The sequence below is a fragment of the Moschus berezovskii genome, chromosome 20, assembly GCF_049115385.1.
Source record: "Moschus berezovskii isolate FMDL1 chromosome 20, NW_MosBer_1.0, whole genome shotgun sequence".
NCBI classification, from domain to species: Eukaryota; Metazoa; Chordata; class Mammalia; order Artiodactyla; family Moschidae; genus Moschus; species Moschus berezovskii.
The window spans coordinates 60,611,023-60,630,041 of NC_142479.1; the positions used below are offsets into that span (position 1 = coordinate 60,611,023).

General features: G+C 39.8%; 1 protein-coding gene across 14 annotated transcripts in view; it reads right to left on the reverse strand.

Moving 5' to 3' along the window:
- BPTF (bromodomain PHD finger transcription factor) overlaps positions 1 to 19,019 on the reverse strand; it is a 130,815-nt gene that overhangs the window by 4,062 nt on the left and 107,734 nt on the right. For 6 of the 14 annotated variants that reach the window (XM_055408235.2, XM_055408234.2, XM_055408231.2 and 3 more), the window contains 9 exons: positions 18,586 to 18,808; positions 16,959 to 17,896; positions 15,309 to 15,391; positions 14,780 to 15,005; positions 11,966 to 12,294; positions 8,943 to 9,116; positions 7,982 to 8,174; positions 6,958 to 7,042; positions 3,788 to 3,974 (listed from right to left, as the gene is read on the reverse strand). In XM_055408235.2, coding sequence (XP_055264210.2) covers positions 3,788 to 3,974; positions 6,958 to 7,042; positions 7,982 to 8,174; positions 8,943 to 9,116; positions 11,966 to 12,294; positions 14,780 to 15,005; positions 15,309 to 15,391; positions 16,959 to 17,896; positions 18,586 to 18,808 — 2,438 coding nt within the window. The remainder of the gene's footprint in view (positions 1 to 3,787; positions 3,975 to 6,957; positions 7,043 to 7,981; positions 8,175 to 8,942; positions 9,117 to 11,965; positions 12,295 to 14,779; positions 15,006 to 15,308; positions 15,392 to 16,958; positions 17,897 to 18,585; positions 18,809 to 19,019) is intronic. The other 8 variants (XM_088829227.1, XM_055408237.2, XM_088829228.1 and 5 more) reach the window with 3 other exon arrangements.

Genomic DNA, 19,019 nt, shown 5'->3' on the forward strand with positions numbered 1-19,019 from the left:
TTGTGAAGACCCAGACTTCAGGTCTCCTCTCCTTCCCCCAATTCTCTACTTTGTAGCAGGCCCACCTCATCAGCAGCTGCTGCCACCCCTACTCTGCTGGGATTCAAATCCCCCAGCTTCCACCAAAGGCTAAACTAAAGCCTTTTCAATTAAAGAAAAAAAAAAAAAGCAGTTTCAGAAATTCAGTTGGGAGTATAAACTACATAAGGTAGGAAGCACAAAGCACAGAGGGCTTATAGTAAGTTTCAACCTGAAGTCCAGGCTGCCCGAGAAGAATTTCTTGGAACTTTGAGTTCTTGGATCGGGAGATTTCTTACACTGGTATTTCTTACATTATCAACTTCGTATTGTTTAAATTGTTATGGCAAATGAGATCTGGGCTTGTGTAACCATTTTCCCTTCTCCCCTCTTGAGTACAGTTTTATTTCTCAGTAATTTAAATCTTTCCATGCTTTGTCTTCAGACTGATTATAAGTTGAAAATCAATGTGCCATTTACATTATTGTGACTATATAAATATTTTTCTCTGTAGCACCTACTCTTTCCCTAAGAGGGCATTCTTAGTAACTTATACAACTTTTTTCCTTTCATGGAGTTTCTGATTGCCTTTCATCACCCCCCCCCCACTTACATTCTTAAGTTATCTAATGTATGAATCATTTTTTCCCTTCAGACACATCCCTCCTGGGAGTACTACATTCTCCTGCTTCAATTTGCAGTGCCAGCTGCATGGGCCTGCTGTACAAATGTCACTCTGGGTCAGAGTCATTCTCTTAGCTTTCTTGAAATCCAAGGTCTTTTGTTTTTTTGATTTGCTTCTTCTTCTGTTTTTGTTAATGCACATCTTAAAATAACTTGCTAAGAAAGGATGCAAGGGAAAGAAGCTCTTTCTGAGTCCTTATATGACCTGAAGACATACTTATTCCACCTCTACGTGTGACTGGACACAGATTTCATTTTCCCTCAAACTTTTCGATTATATTCTTCCATTACTCTCTATCGTTCTGTGTTGTTAGAGAAAAGTCTGATACCAGTTTAATTCCTATTACTTTACAGGAGTTTTAACCTCTTTAGAAGCTTTCAGAAGAGCTTCTTCTATCCCTGGCATCTGGAGATTTCAGTTATGGATATATGGAATGGACCTTTTCCACTTGTCCGGCTGGCTTATACGTTTACCAACCATTCTCATCAATCCACAGCCCCCACCCAGCTCCGCCTCCCTGTCCCACAGAATGGGAGCTCCATCTGATGCACAGCAGTGGCTCAACAACCATTTGCTGAACGAACAGTTTTGCTTAGATACAAAGTTGTGTGCATCTCACCAGCTCAGGAAACTTTTCTTAGTAGTCCTCTGATAATTTCCCCTCCTCTGTCTTCTCTGTTCTTTCTTTCTGAAATTTCCATTAAGTGAATACTGGATACTCTGTAACAATTTTTTTTTTCATATTTTTCACCTCCCTGTCTTTTTGTTCTTTACATTGAAAGTGTCCTGATTCAATGTGTGCAATAAGTTTTTAAAATTTCTAGTTACTCTTTTTTTCAGATTATTCTTTATTTCTAATATCCTGTTCACCATTTTACAGATGTAGTATCTTCTAAAATTTCTTTTGGAACATGATTTAGAGGCTTGCTTTGTTTTTTAAGGTTCTCCTTTGACTTCTCTGGAATCTTTTTTATTACATTCTGACCTTTCACCTTTGCACTGCAGGCTTTCCTTACATATCTGGCTATCCCTGACTGTCTGTTCCCACTTAAGAGTAAGTTCACAAACTTGATGGGTGCCTGGAGAACCCTGTGTAAATGTATGCAGCTTACTAACTGGTGGACTTTGCTTTAGATCAGAGTTTTCAATCTCAACACCACTTACATTCTGGAGCTGGGTAATTCTTTGCTGTAAAGGCTGCGATGTCCGATGCAAGTGTGGGATATTCAGCAGCATCTCCAGCCTCTACCTATTAGATGCCAGTACCACCTACCACCTCCAAGTGTGACAAACAGCAGTGTTTCCAGGTATTGCTAACTATCCCTTGTAGGGTGAGGGTGAGCAAATTACCCTGTTGGGAGCCCCAGTGTCAGAATAAGGGGAGCTGATCCTTCAGGGATCAAGGGATTTTACCCTGGGTCCCATTCTCTTCTGTCTACTCTAGCTCTCTGCCGATGGTTTATTTTGTTTCTTTGGAGAAAAACCCAGTGTTCTTCCAGTTCTTCAGGCCTCCTACAAGGTCTGCACACAGGAGTCAATGAGGGTGACTAGCCTGGATACAGATCTTCGGTTAACCCTTCTCTCGTCCTACTCTCTCGCCTTTGATCCTACTTCAGATTCTGTGTGTTGAAGGCTGTCTGGTGTCCCACCAGTCAGCAGGCTGTTACGTCTGCTGAGGAGCCTGCTGGAGGAGTCTGGCTATGGCCTGCCTGCCTTCATCAGTCAGTGCCCTTCCGTCTGCTGTATTTCATGATTTGCTGAAATCTCATCAGCTGACTGACTTCTACCATATTCTCTTCACCACTCTGAATTTATCTCTTTTTCTTCCTTTATTATTATTTTCCTGGGGACTCCGTCATATTCAGTAAGTCCTCTTCTACTTTAAGTTTTCCAGCAAATGGGTTAATAGGCAACAATAAAAACGGGAAGGTTTTAGAGATTCTGTAACTCTCTTGGTTTGTGGTCCACAGAGCCTCCCTGCTTGCTTTCCATCCTGCCTTGCCTACAGTTTGTGAGTCCTTTGTTAAGAAGGTGATTGGGGTGTGCCTATCCTTCACTTTAAGTAGACTGACTCTAAAGTATAGGTCTCAATCTACCTTGTTATAGGAGAAGGAGAAAATCAAAACACCCAGAAGATTCTCCTAAGAGAAAAATGACTAGAGATTCTTACACTTTGGTACGCAGAGTCCCTTGGGAGTTCATTAGATAATACAGGTGCCCAGGCCCCAGTCTAGCCGAGAGTTACCCAGTGAAGGTAGACCCTCTGACTACTTAGGAAGGATCAAACTAGTGGGTTGGTGGATGGGAGATAGTGAACCATGAATCCCAGGACTAGACTTGTGGCTGCTCTCAAAGAAAAGGAAAATGGGCCTCTGCTGGGAAGAAGAAAGTCACGGGCTTGGGAAGGAGCAGGTACTGAAGGTCAAAAACAGAAGGTCTGAGGTCATAGTACCTGAATACCATACGAAGCTGTTCAATGCTTTTAATACGTTACTACAGATTCAAAGGGGCTTTCCTGGTGGCTCAGCTGGTAAAGAATGACCAGCAATGTGGGAGACCTGGATTTGATCTCCGGGTTGGGGAGACCCCCTGGAGAAGGGAATGGCTACCCACTCCAGTATTCTGGTCTGGAGGATTCCATGGACTGTATAACCCATGGGGTCGCAAAGAGTTGTACAAGACTGAGCGACTTTCACAGGTTCGAAGAAGTCTGTGGAATTAGATTAAGGTCTAGTTTTGCCCAAGGAAAAAAAATCCAGAAAAATAAAATAATTTATCATTTCAAAGACATCACAAACATAAATTAAGGAGAACGTGCTAAGATCCCCTCTTTATGGTCATCCCCTTATTCTATCCTACAGAACAGTTATTTTTATACTTCTGTAAACTCAGTGAGAGCAAGAACTCTTACTACTATCTCTGTATGTGCCCTGTGGCATTTAAGACATCTTACATTCTTTAAGAATTTGATAAATGGTTTTTGAATTTTAGAAAGTGGCTCTAATTTTAAGCAGATCATACACAAATCTAGCCATTTCTCATTAGGAGTTGAATTGATTCAGAGCACTGAACACCTCTGCTTACCTGCTAGCCTTGAATCCTTTCAATTTCTGTACAAAGAATGATTCAAGAACTTCTGCACATTGGTAAAAGGGGGAGTCACTTGGATTGTAGTAACGACAGTTATCAAAAATTTTGGTCATATCTGCTACAAATTCCGTCAGCTTTTCATAATATCTTCTTTGTACTCTTTCTTCCATGGTGGCAAGGTCTTAAAAACACAAAATGTAAAAGATTTTCAAAACCTTAAGGTCATTCCAATGTGAATATTGCCTGCAGTTCTGACAAGCAAGAACAGGATTGATAGATAAACACAACTTCAAAACTAAATCTCAATAATTATTTTAGAATTGAGAAAATAATTTTGAAGTTCATTCAAAAAATAAAAGCTCAAGAGTATCTAAGAAATATTTGAACAATAAAAGTAATGGGAGAAGACTTAATCTATGAGAATTTAAATTTATGAGAATTTAAAAAATCACTTGTGATAAAAGCGTGGCACTGTCCAAGATGATACAAACATTAAAGGAACTGAATTCAAAACAGGTCCAGACCCGACTGAATTCAGCATATGAATTTCATATATGTTGAAGATGTCATTTCAAGTAAGCAGAGAAAGGAAGAATTCATTAATAAATTGGGTTGGGGCAACTGCCTACCTATATTTGAAGAAAAATTCTATCTCACACCATATGCCAAAGTAATCCTAGGTGGATTAAAATTTAAGGACAAAAATGAATGTAGTCAATCACGGAGCCATGCGTATGAAAGCAGTTAAAATGGCAAGTTTACGTTATAGATGTATTTGAATACACACACATACACATCTTTGATAGTTCCAGTGTATGCAGGTGGAGGAAAAAAGGATAAATAGGAACAACTGTAAAAAAGGACACAGTCTGACCAAATTCCAAACAAGATTTGGGCACAGCCATTTTGAGCAGGTTATGGAAGCTGTCCAGGAAGAGTGAATGCTTAACACAGCCCACCAGGATAGCACCATATTCCAACGTTTTTAAAGTTCCAGGCAATCACTGATAGAGTAACTGTGACAAGATATGCTGAGTAGGGTTTGGACATGTTATGACTCCAATTTAGTTTGACAGTCCTTTCAAAAAGGACTGGGAGAATATACAGGTAAGTCTTTATATATCTGGGGGAGGGAAAAAGGCTGAAAATGCAACTCTAAAAGTAGGATTCATAATGATTAATAGATTTGAATTAAAAAATGTTAAAAACTTCTATGACCAAAGTTACCATAAAACTTTAAATATCCTTAGAATATAACTACCCCTTAAATAACACTGACAAGAGTATGACTATCTCAAGAACAAAATGGCAAAATATATAAATAGGAAGCTCACAGAGAAAAAGTTCAAACAGTAAGAACGTCACTAGTTACTGAACACAGGCAAAAACAGAGTCCTTCTTTTGTCCAAATTAGCAGAAACTAAAAATTATAATATCAGACTATTAACACAGGCTACCTTTAAAGGAGGATGAGAGTGGTGGTAATTTACATTTTACTCCCTACATTTCCGTAACATCTGCGTTTGCACCTCAAATCTATCATTTTGAAATAAATATATGCAAAGAAAAAACGTTCTCAAGAGTGATAATGCTCAGTCTCTTCAGGGGTGCAGAGAAAAGGGTACAGATATACGCCATCAGTGGAAAATGGTTCAACCTGCTGAAGCATAATTTGTAATACTTATCAGAAGCCTAAAAAGTATACATACCCTCTGACAGAGAAATTCTGATTCTAGAAATTTTTACTAAGAAAACAAACAAGAACAGCGCAGATGCACAAAGATGTTTTACAGAAGTGTCATTTATAGTAGCCAAAATTGCATACAACCAAAAAAAAAAAGTCCATTTTGGGGGAGGTGATTAAATAAATTATCTTAACTTCATACAATTAAAAATATCTGGGTCTATACCACAGCTGATGTGACAAAGATACTGACTGACAAGTTTACAAAATATGTTATAAAACATGATGATCCATATATATAACTCCATTTAAGAAAATAAAAGCTGCTGACTTTGTTGGCTCCTTCATACCCCTAGAAAAAACTATTTTCAAATTAGTCAGTGTTTGTCCAGACATTTTCTATGCACCTTTAAACACATGTATATATCCTGAGAAAACACACTTGTTTATGGCTTAAAGCCTAGCAATTACTATGTAACTTTCATTTTTCTTTCAACAGTATATTTGGGAGACCTGTATTATCTTTATGTACATACCTACATAAAACGCTATTTATCTGGCTGGCATTAAAATAAAGGAAAACATTCTAGCTCTTCAAGAAAAGAACTGTGGTTAAATAAGTTAAGGCAAAATCAATTTACAGACTAGATAAAGCCATTAAAATTGTTACTGAAGATTAATGACAGGACGATGAATGCCAGACATGTTTACTACATGATCTCAATTTTTTCCCTTTTTTTTTTGATATATATGATTTCAATTCACACACACACACACACACACACGAACATACCAAAATGTGAGAGCATTCAGGGAGAAGGTTTAAAGTGCTTGCATCTAGAAGACTTGGTGCTCTTGGAATATTTTCATCAGCTAGAATGAATCTTTTGGCAGTTCTGGAAGCTTTTTATGTATGTTCTACTTCTATAACTTTTTTTGCAGATAAACTGTTTTTAATATAATCAACACCTGTAGCTGTTCATCTTAATACAGTCACTTGCAGCTGCTCCTTATTACTATTTTCATTTTCTGGGCAATGAAGCCGTATTTTCTTGGATTTCTACCTTTGTTCTCCTTCAGGAAAAGATGAGGAAGAGGGGACAGGAAAGATGAGACGTTCAAAAAGACCTCAATCTATTCACGGATTTCACTCCTTACACAGCTACAGAGTATTCTGATCATCCTACTCCTCTCCTGATGGGCATTTATTTCATTTTCAGTACTTTTGCAATTATAAACACTGCTGGGATGAACAACATGTGTGCATATATAAATCCTAAGGGATGAAACTGCTGGGTCCAAAGCTATATACCAGTGAGCTATAACATGTACCCCCCATTTATCCTACCACTGACTATACCAGTTTAGATGCCCACCAGTCCTGCTCAACACAGCCTCATGATGTATCAGTTGCATGGATGAAAAATGAAATAGCTGCTTAGACTTCTGAAAAAACTTCAAGTTCAACTCAAGCACTTACCCATAGGTTCCTTAATAACACCGTAATAATCTGGTGCATCGTTAGGATCCACTGGTTCAAGGAAAGGCCAGGCCATCTTATGGGCCTATATTGATGAGAAAAATGGCATCATTACTGTCAGGCAGAAATAAAAATTTAATCTAAGCTTCCCATCTGAGTTACTGCATCAGTCAGCCCTTAAACTTGCAGAGTCAGTTTTAAACTTGATGGATGAAATTATTTATACTTGGGACGATTTCTGCTCCAGTTACAAATGATCTCAGACGAACATGCTCCGTAATAATGGTGCTCAGAGGCCTGGGACCTTGCCCTGAGCGGGGACGGTGGAGCACTAGCTTAGAAGTCAAAGAATCTGTCCTCTGGTCCCTACATGACGACCTGCCAACTTAGTGATGCTGCCACTGCAATCACGTCTATTAAATTGGAGTGGGAGGGGTTCCAAGTGGGGAATGGTAACCTCTGTGGGTGAAGGATGTGTCAGAGGGATGCAGTTAAATAAGATGCAACCACATGGTAAGACTACTGTTCTTGCTTCGGTTCTTTCAATGTTTCTGATTATAATGAGAACAGGAGACAGTGTTGATCTAGCACTATGTCTGGAATACATCTTTAATACTTGCCAATCTTATAAGGCACCCCCATCTCCTTTTTATTTTTAATAAGGGAGGGAAGGCTTTGCCTCAAAGCCTTAGATAAACATTTGTATCTCACTAGAATTTAATCAAATTGCTTTTCAATTGATGGTATTAACAGTAAGGTAGTTTTCTTTAAAAATAAAATTTAGGCTAAAAGAAAAAAAAAATCAGTCATTTTAAACATGAGCGTTAGGTAAACAACAGCAGAGCCAGCCTGTGGATCTGGTAACCCTCATGACAATGCCATGTGGAGGACTGAGTTCTGTGGAGCGCTTCAGCTGGGAGTTGGGGAGGTCCTTGAAGACTGGAAAGGTCAAACCCCAGAAGTGTTTCCTAGGTCATGCCGGTTGACTTCATCTTTAAATGCTGCACAGAGAGTGGCTTCTCACCTGTAAAGAGCGCAGCACCCTCTTCAGACCCTCATAATCTTTCTCTGTGAGCGGCGTGAGCACTGTCATGGCATCCTCTGTTGACTGGCACTGTGGACAGACATACTCGTCAATGAGCTCTGCCTCACTTTGCAAGATGCCAACGCAGCGCCCATGGTACCAATTCTGACACCGATCACAGCCAATATAAAATCTGCAAGATCCGAAATGGAAATGTGAGTTCAAAACAGATGGGAATGATATGACATAATTTATTTTTAAAAAAATAATAATAAAACATGCATCTGAAAATATTCTAACCCTGGGATATAAAATAGTTTTAGTATTATAATTAATACTTCTGAAGACTGGCATTCCAATGTGTTAATTTAGTATTTCTGATGTTAAGAACAAGCATTAAAGGTTTAAGAACACTGTCAAAATTGGAGAACCAATATGATAAAAAAAAAAAAAAGTAGAACATTTAATTGACTTTAAAGCTCAAAACAAAATAAAGACAAAAATCTTTCAACTACTACCGTATCAAATGGGAAGCTGGTACTGGCCACCCAACTGGGAGTTCAAAATCCTAAAAGCTAATAACAGAGTCTCAGAGCTTATTCCCGAATTAGTGTTTTACTAACCTGCAATAAAGCACCATTTCAAAACACTGATAAAAGTCCAAACAAGTCAGGCTATTTTAATCTCATTAATTTCTGAGTTACATATTGAAGAATCAAGTCTACCATTAAACCACATTTTCCCCAATGCATCTCAAACATTCACTATGAAGCAGCATAAAGTTTGAAGGGGAGGTAAAGAGGAAAGAAGAGAAAAAAAAAAATTGGAAAGGAATTTGTAATGTAAGTGTATCATATATGCAGAAAAGTATCTTGCTTTTTATTTTAAAATAAAATAAGTAACCAGTCAGAGCAATTTGGCTTCCTAAATTATTAAATATGATGCTCTTATCAGAACTCACTGTGACTCATCATAAGGTGTTCTGCAGATACAGTACAATTCCTCACTGTTGCCCTCTTGTGCCCGTTTACAATCATTACAGATGTACACATCCATTTTCTTAGCCTCCTTTTCTGTGATGCCAACACATTCTCCATGATACCAGTTAGTACAAAGATCACAGCCAATATAGAACCTAAAAGCATTCACAATGAAAATGACAATGTAGTTGTCATTTTGAGCTGCATGGTACGTAAATCTGTCTTCCCTGTCCTGATTCACGTTCTTAACAGGGTAACTTTCTGCAATGAGTCAGCTAAACATCCTGAATCCAGCCATTCTAACCCTGACAAACTGCAGCATTTGACGCTGTATTAAGTGTGGAAACACAAAAGTCGCTCACATCCATTTCAACAAATACACTGTTGAGTGAAATGCGGGTCTTTAAAAAAAACACACGGGATTTGAAAAAATAAACACCACACCGATGGTAATGTCTCCCTCTGAATGAATGTGTGTAAAACTGTCACAGGCACAAAAACCAAAGCCAAAGAATCAAAGACTTACATCTGTCAAACCTATGCCACAGAAGCCATTTCAAAGTCAGGGCTATTTCTTAGATAGGTTTGAAAATGTATCTCACGATTTAAATTTGAAAACAAAGCAAAGCGCAAACACCGAGTAGAAGTTACACTACAAGAAACATGCAGGAGGTCAGCCAGGGGCAGAAGATAAAATGGTCAAAATGTGATATGAAGAAGAAAATTAAAAAAGGTACGTGTAGGAATTCTACCAAGTTTTCTAAATAAATATTGGAATTTAATTGTAATAAGATTATGACATGGGCCAGTTTTTCAGTTAGTAGAATGTGAGTGACAGTGTGGAGAGCGGCCAGGTTAATCAGCTGGTGAGAAACTACTTCAGTTCAAAACCAGGGATACACTGTGTGGAGACTACACACAGTGTAGGATTGTTAATCTAAAACCAAGTTAATCTAAGAACAACAGGGTCTACAAGACGGGGCCACATGAGTGTGTCACTGTGGGTAACCACAGTTAATCAACCTCAAGGCCTTTGTCGTGTAAGATCCCACACAGCATAGTGAAAACTGTCTCTATGACAAACACACAGGGTATCTTCAGTGCTGACGGATGCTCTGGAGGAATGCCTGGTCAGAGTCACAGCAAGGATGAGCGTGAACTGCAGGGAATGAGACTGGCCTTGCTGATACCGCTGGTTCTACCCAGTGTGTTTCTTGGCAGATTCACCTAGAGGAATCGAAATAGTCCTCAGGCTTCCAACTAACCTGCTTTTGGACATCAAGGGGTAAGAGACAGTTGTGTGGTGTATCCTATTACCACCAACTTTTTTCTTGTAAATTACAACCCTCACATGATTTTCAGTGCCTCAGGTGGAGGCCCTGGGGTGTTCTGTACGCTGCCTTCACCAGGTGGTGTGTGGTGTGTTCTGGAAGTAAGCTCAGGACCTGAATTTCAGGTTTTAGTCTTTCTCACTAGATTCCCAAACCAGCCTCGTTTGGTGTAAGAGATCACAGAATACTCCTTAAAAAACTCTTCCCAACTAGAACAGGGAACGAATGAACCTGGTATACGGAAATGTTAATAATGAAAAAAAGTAAAAAATATGAAATATCCACAAAATAACAATCTCAATACAATGAACATATGTACATGTGTGCCACATTTTATGCAATTTAAAAGTTGTGTGTGAAATGAATTTCTATGATCTGAATATTTTAAATAGGCCAAAGTGTCTTGTTATTTAAAATCCATAAGCAGAGCTTTTTGTAAAGAAAATAAACCATGTTGTTTTCTTCTATAAATCATTTAGGATAATTTGCCTAAAGGGAGGCACACGTGTATTGAACCATGAGGAAAATCAGTTAATAGGGTTCTACTTTTTATATCATGTCTAATTTCTCATAAAGTAAGACAATGAAAAATGAAGATGCCTATACTGATCTGCGTTTAATTCAACACACAGCTAAATCTACCAACAAAAAGTTTTGATTTAGCACTTCCAAACCGATTATTATTTAAACAGCATCACTAAAGTAGTTCCACTGTTACAACTTAAACATCATTAAAGAGACAATTTTATTTTATAAATGGATTAGGCATCTACTTACAGTAGACATTAAGCATTCCTAATTCTAAATGACCACACTTTTTGGCATAATCTAACTTTTGGGTATTGTAAAATTAATACTGCTGTTAATTTTGGTTTTAAAAAGTTGGCCTGCATCTGAATGCTGAAAATGGAAGCTAAAAACCTAGTTGAGTGATAAAAATGATAGAAAAAAAAAGTGTAACCACATTTATGGATTAATGTCTCTAAAACCTTGTATATATAACCAAATACAAGTCAAAACTATCAAAAACAGCTTCCAGTTGCCGTGCTTATCAAATTTTTGAGTGTCATACTTGAGAAATAAGTGAAAGAACTCCTTTTTGTATTTTCCTGACTTCTGTCCCCAATAAGAAAGTGGGAACTTGGACAAAAATACTAGGTTACAGTATTCTAATGCAAAAAGATGGAATTACTTGCAATTAAATGATAAAAATCCCAAACCACTCCAACTCAAAGCTCTTTCCACCGTTTGAATCTAGGTTGCCTCTAGGGTTGGATTTAATCATGGGGTTGTGAAGGTTCCTGAAAGGATGATGTCAACTTTGGGTGGTGATATAACACACCTCTTTCTTCAGAGAGTATTACTGATTGATCTGGAACTGATCCAGAGAGAAAGGAGATAGCAAAGGAGCAACAGAAAGCTTATTTTTGACAGAAAAGAATATGATGAAGGACAAACATGAATCATGAACACGTGGGGAAAAAAAACCAACGAATTTTTATTCTAGTGTCAAGGTTTACGAATATCAGATGCAAGACCACAAATGAAATATCATTACCCTTATATTTAACTATTTTCATTTACAATGCTACTGACATCCTCATTTTCTTCAAAACTGGAAACTTAGCTACACTTTTAATAGAATAAACTAGAGCTCAGAAAGATCTACTCACTTAGATTCATCGTAAGGCGTTTTACAGATACAGTAAAGCTTTGTGTCCTTCTTAGTTTCCTTTGAGGTAGTAGAGATCATTTTCTTCTTCTTGGATTTGGAGTTGGAGTCTCTTTCCTCTTCCCGCTTCCTTTTCTGGGAAGCCACAGGCAGCGTGGTCGTGGCCGTGGCCGTGGCCAGAGGGCCCGGGTGCTGCGGGGGAGGTGGAGGTGGAGGTGAAGGCGGAGGGGCTGGAGGTGCGGGCGGTGCTGCGGGGCAGGTGGCAGCTACTGCTGTGGCCTGCACCATGTCTTTTTCCTTCTTAATTTTCAGGTCCCTCTTGAGCTCTTCCTGTCGTCAATTAAAGAAAATACCAGACCATCAACCGATTTACATAACGTCCTGGCCAGAGGACCTTACTTCCCGTCCCTTGTCCGAGGAGTCCCCTAGTTCAGCCTAAGGCAAGGGAGTCTTGCTAACTCCAGACAAGAGGGTACTTTACCTTAAACCCAACAGATAGCTAGAAACAGAAAATGATAATTACACAACAATTAGAAAGCTGTGAGTTATCTTCAGAGGAGGTCTGTCAGAAAGATGAGCATGTGTATAAAAGAACGGCCCCTCTGACACGCCAGGGTCCTGCCCTGGTCACTGCAGCCGTCGCTCAGGACGTGGTTTCAAGTGTCCATACTCGCTGGCTGCTTTCTTTCGACTGGTCTCCTTCCGTCCCCTTAGAGTAAGACTGGACATACTGGACATGAACGGGATGTGACCCTCCAGACGTGGCCTGACCAGCAGAGTTTGAGACAGATGCACCTTATTTACTGTGCTTCTATGTCTAGAATTTAAGACTTGAAGGAGAGCTATTCTCTCAAAAGAAATTTTGCATAAATTACAATCCTCACTTTTTCCCATGTGAAATATTTTATAGACACACTTGTGGTACTAGGCGCTACAACTTTTTAGAAATGATGATTAAAAGAGAGTTTCATTTTCCTAAATAATATGATGTATTTATAACATAAAGTTTATAAACATAAGCTTAATTTTAGGAAAATTAAGTCTGTCAAGACAGTATAAAGGGTACACATTTTGACCACCCTTCAAGAACATTCCTATGACATCACCAACATATGAGAAGTCTCTGCTTTCTACATAATTTTTATGTAAATTTAAAACTGTTCTTAAAAATGAAGACTATTTGTTTCAAAGAAGGCAATCACAAATGATATACAAACAGATAGATATAAAGGACCAACTGCATATATTGACATTAAGAATAACAGCTCTATAACTAAAAATAATTTTTAAAATATACTAGTACCCATAACAACCCACTCCAGTACTCTTGCCTGGAAAATCCCATGGATGGAGCAGCCTAGTAGGCTGCAGTCTATGGGGTCGCAACAAGTCGGACACGACTGAGCAACTTCACTTTCACTTTTCACTTTCATACACTGGAGAAGGAAATGGCAACCCACTCCAGTGTTCTTGCCTGGGGAATCCAAGGGACAGTGGAGCCTGCTGGCTGCCGTCTATGGGGTCGCACAGAGTCGGACACGACTGAAGCGACTTAGCAGCAGCAGCAGTACCCATAAATTTGAAAGTTGCTCTTCAAAGGAAATCATCCTAGCAATAAATTCTATTAGTTAAAATAATGCTGAATATTTTAAGTACAATTTTTCTCCCTCATTAGATAAGCGATACAGTGTCAGAAACAACACCATAACTGTACACTAGAGTATCTGCAGTAGTAACAGCATTTTTAAATGGCGGCATAGTATGGAGAGTGCAGAAAAATATTCAGTATATGCTGTTTACAGTGTGATTCTGATTAAAATGTGTTTTATGTAAATGCCTATATTACAAACAATATATATAAGATACATCCTAAAATTATTTTAAAATGGTAATCTTTGAGGGGGGATCACCACAGATTATTGGCTCTTTCATTTTTCTCTCCTTTGACAATGATTGTGACAACTCAATATTCATCTAGCAGTGACTACCTTACTGAACTCACCCTTAAATTTTAATAATTTTTCTCTGGGGTTTCAATATAATCATACCATACACAATAACAAATTTTACCTTCTGTTTTGCTTTTTTTGTTTTTTTGCTTAACATGTTAGCTAGAATTTCCAGAGATGCTGAGTAATGATGGTGATTCTGGGAATTACCGCCAGTTTCTGACTTCAGTGCAAAGATCTCTAATGTCTCAGAGTTACGTGCGATGCTCATTAGTAGGATGACCTGCTAATTTAATATTTCTCACTTTTCAAAATGTACAAGACATTTTTAGAGACGCTTTAGATAGCCTACTTCTCTGTTAAAAAACTGTTTAAATATGTATGAGTAATGTCTTCTTTCATTTTTCAACAATTTCTCCAAGTATACAGAGGATTAGCCATGCCTACAGGATCAGTTACAAGTCAAGGAAGAAATCAGGCCTTATTTAATGAACACACTTAATTTTTCCTTTAACATTATTTCACAGTTTCTCTGTCTACTCTTCGCATGAAACCTGGCAACTTTCGGCAAGACTATGTTGCAGACAACAAGAACTACAGCCAAGAGGATCCTCAAATGTTTTAATCAAAAGTCTAAACCTCTCCAAGTGGCTAGTTTAGAGATTACAATATACATGTATACATAAACATCCATCTTATTTTAAAAGACATATGTTCCACTGCTTAATACTTATTCTAGGAACAAAAATGTAAATTCTAGAAAACAAACTCAGATTTTAAGTTTGATCACAATTTCAAAGGGGAAAAAAAAGAGTAAAATCCGATGCTGAGCACTGGACACAGGAGGGCGGAAAATACCTTCTTACCTGCACTTCAATCTGTAGCTCTTTGTCTAGCAGTGCCCTCTTTCTCAGTATCTCAGCTTTGAGTTGCTCCTTGTGCTTGAAGAGCAGTGCAGACAGCTTGCTGGCATTCTGTTTGCTACGTTTCTGTTCCACACTCTCTTCTCGCTTCCGTTTTTTTGCTGCCTGTTTTTCTTCTTTATCTATCTTATCCAGAATATACTTCATCACCTGGTTACAGACAATCATTCTAGAGAGAAATACACAACCTATGTAATGCTGGGCATTTTATTCTGAAAGGCTTAAGACGTAAATTTTCTATGTCTCTATAGTTGATACTAACTTTCTGGGACTGGAGAGCTTCAAAGAGTGCTTCAAACCAGTCACAAGCATCTATTAGTACTGAGTGTTCTGATTTAATAAACTCCAATCAGGATAAAACACAAACTCAGAACTCCCGTGCATGTGTGTGTTCGTTCATGCACACACTTTAAGAGAAGAGACTGATGTACAGTGAGAGCCTGTGTAATGGGTCATAAACATTTCTCCCTACCTTTGATTCTCTTCTCTTTCTGCTGGAGTCATGGTCTTTTTCTGTTTTAAATGTTCTATTACAGCATTATGCTTCATCACCACCTTCAGGACAGAATAAAATCCAAAAATGCGTATTTTATAATGACTACAAGTTAGCACAGGGGTAACAACAGTAGAAATCTGAGCGTGTATATGTGTTTCTCAAAGAAACTAAGAACTTTATATCATAGTACAAATAAAATTAGAGCTACAGTATGCCCCAGGTGCTTACCATGTACTGGGCACTGCACTTGACATTACCTCGTTCACTCATTGCAACAACGCTGAATGGTAGGGACATTTTTATAAATGAGATACTGAGATATAAAGAATTTACTAACTTGTCTGAGAGTAAAGAATGAATACAGTTCTAATTTTAACCCAGCTATCATCCTCCAATGATCACGTTTTGAATGTTATGTTCTCCTTCCCAGGCATTAAAGATCACCCCATTCCAGCCCATCCCCACCTTATACAGAAGTTAGTGTAAAGAGAGACATTATAATAATTCTCAGTTCATGGCCCATACAGTACTGAAAGTTGGAAAATAATGCATTTTAAAATACTGCAGATGACATTAATTTTATAAGAATATTACCATACATCTTCAAAATCCCTCTGCCGCTTAATGAGTGCTTCTAACAACAGTACTACAATCATCAAAGTTGCTGAGACTAGATCTTAAATTATTCCAATCACCAAAAAGAAATGAAGTTATATGACATGACAGAGGAGTCAATTATTGCCATGATAGCAATCATAAGATACAAATGTGTCCAATAAGTCATACACCTTAAATTTATACAATGCTACATGTCAAATACATTTTAATAAAAAATAAAAAGTGCTTCTATATACATGACCTAGTTTAATCATTACATTGCATGGCTGGAAAAAGAGTTTTAAGGAGGATAAAGCTCAGGGAAGGTGAGTGAGCTTCATGGACTGTAAATGGGAGACCCAGGAACTGGGTTCTCATGACTTGGAACACTTGAAATCCACACAAACTCCTGACAAGTGTGGAGTACTGCAAGCTGTAGATGCAAAGAAAGCTTTCTCCAGTAATGTAGGATATTATTTATTAATACATGAAACTTCATTTCAAGCAGAATAACTCTAATTCATCTAAACTGCCTTACTTCACTACGAGGCTACTGCACAAGGTTGCTTTTTATTTTTGCTAAGGAGTAACGGTACTTAAAACAAAGCTACGGTTGGAAATACAAATGAATTTAATCTGTCTGTAAAGTTTGCTTAGTCTACACACAAACTAAGGAAGGACAACTGTGAATACCTTCAAATAAATTGCCACTATGCCTCAAGTGGCTTCAAAACTTAGTCAAACCTTCAAGTTTCAAAGATACTTAAATTTTCTATGTCCATTCTTTCCATCTTAGTTCTCCCAAAATACCGGTAGTTTTCACCGGTAAGTACTGGCTGTTTATACACAACAGAGTTCCAAACCATAACCATGTGATACGTTTTGGTCAATGCAGTGCTACTTCTAACTTGAAGCGTCAAGGACTTCTGTGTCTCGTTTACGGAAAGCTAACACAACCAAACACTACGTCTAATGCACAGCACAATCATTCAAGCTACTGAACATGCTGCTTTTACTTAATAACTTTACCTGTTTCTGAATGATTTCACTTTGATTAGAAGCTTGGAGGGTGTGTTCCCGCTTAATTTCTATCTGTTGCTGCTTCTTCTTTTGCTGCTGATCCCTGAGTTGCTGAACCCTCTGCAACTGCTCTTGCACACTGGCTGCCTGCACTGTAACCACATTCTGAATGTGGTGAGCCTGCACAGGGCTGCTTTGCTGAATCTGAACGGGTAACTGGAGTTTGATCTGCTGGGGCACACCACCTTGCTGAGCCTGTATCTGAGCCACAACCTGTGACTGGATCTGGGAGAGAACCTGGACTTGTGGTGGCAGCTGCGGCACAGCCAGGACTTGGGGCTGAGGCTGCGGTACTTGGAGCGGAGGACGGGGCGGGGATGAAACAGTAACTTGACTTAACGTTTGTCCTGGTGAAAGAGTTTGAGTTGAAGACTGTACCTGGGGTTGTGACTGTGGCTGGCCCTGGGAAGGTGTCGGATGAGATGTATGTGGCTGGATTGGAATCGGTTGGGAGGCTGTAGTCTGACCCTGGGCCTGCTGTCCGGGAGACACTTGGGATGGCGTCGATGGACGTACTCGAGTCTGTGGTGGGCTCTGGACGCGAGCAGGAGACTGTCCTTGGACATTACTCTGAGGCGGACACTGTCCTGCAACCTGGGGTTTGGAGGACTGTGCTTGGGTGGGCTGTGCTTCAGGAGGGACATGGGAGGCCACAGTTGTTTGGGTCTGAACTTCAGGCTGAGTCTGAGTTTCAGGCTGAGCTGGGGATGGGGGCTGGGTTTGGGGCTGGGGCTGAGCTGAAGGCTGAGCTGAAGGCTGAGCGGGCTGCGCAGGCTGAGGCTGGGCTTCTGGAGGACTCACGCTCGAGGGAGGGGCTGGAGGCAGGCTTTTGGCTGGCTGCACCTGTGTCGGGGACGATAATTTACTCTGTCTTTGTTCACTTGTACCTGTGAAAAGGCAAGAGCAAATATTTATGACTCTAGAATGTAAGACTGTGGTTTAAGAATAATTTGAAGAGGGTTTTCTAAAGGTGAGAATTCTACATTTCAGGACGGATGACTGAAGCTCAGAAATGCTTCATCTAGAAATACTTTGGTCAGGACTCGCCTTAATCGGGGAACCCTCGCCTTGTGCACGGCTGCCCTCCACACATTTTGGTAAGTCTCCAGAGGGCTGGCTTCCAAAGCAAAGCGCAGTCTCTGGACATCAGTCTGGTCGTGCGGCCCAGGCTAAGCTACCCATATCCCTCTCCTATGGCATGGGGTCAGTGAACGACAGCAGCTTGCAGGGGGAGGCTCACAGAATGCTCTGGTTTTGGAGCACTCAGTCCTAGCTTATGAGCTGGACAGACCATCTGCCCTGCGAGCACGTCCGTGATTCCATCAGCAACTACAGGTTTGGTACAGAGTAAGAGGGGGCACAGTCACCATGGCACTTCACCACTGCGCACCACCCCCTGCTTTCCTTATTCTTAAAGGGTGGAGGGGTGGTGACCGGGAGGCCGGCCAGTCTGCTGCGGACGCTCATCGGCTTGGGGCACATCCTCCCAGGGCAAGTCCCAGTCCTCTTGCCTCCTCTGTCACCCAGCAGCCTGTGACACCAACGAGCAGCACTTCTGACAACTCCCGAGTTCTACCTGCTGCTGTAGTAGAGACGGTGGTGGTGGTGGTGCTGGTGGCGGCGGCTGTGGTTGCCAATGGGGTGAAGAGGAATCGCTGAACGGTGCCATTCGGCATTGCAGCTTGCATCAGCTGCTGTCCCGGACCCGGGAGTATAGTCACTCCTTGCGGTATCAGCTGCAGCTGCCCAGTAGTCTGACCTTGCCCCTGAATCACGACCGTCAGACCCTGACTGCCGCCCTACGGAGAGAAACGCCTGACATGTAAAGAGCATTCAAAAAGCATCAACCTGTACGTATACTGCTTCTATGTCGAAAAGATCCTTTAAAACGATGAAACTATGTATTTCATTATCTATGGATAAATACAGATAAGCTAAAAAGAACAGTATTTATTTTAAATGACTGATGGTGATTAGTGGAAAAAACATGAATTAACAGTTCAGCGTTCC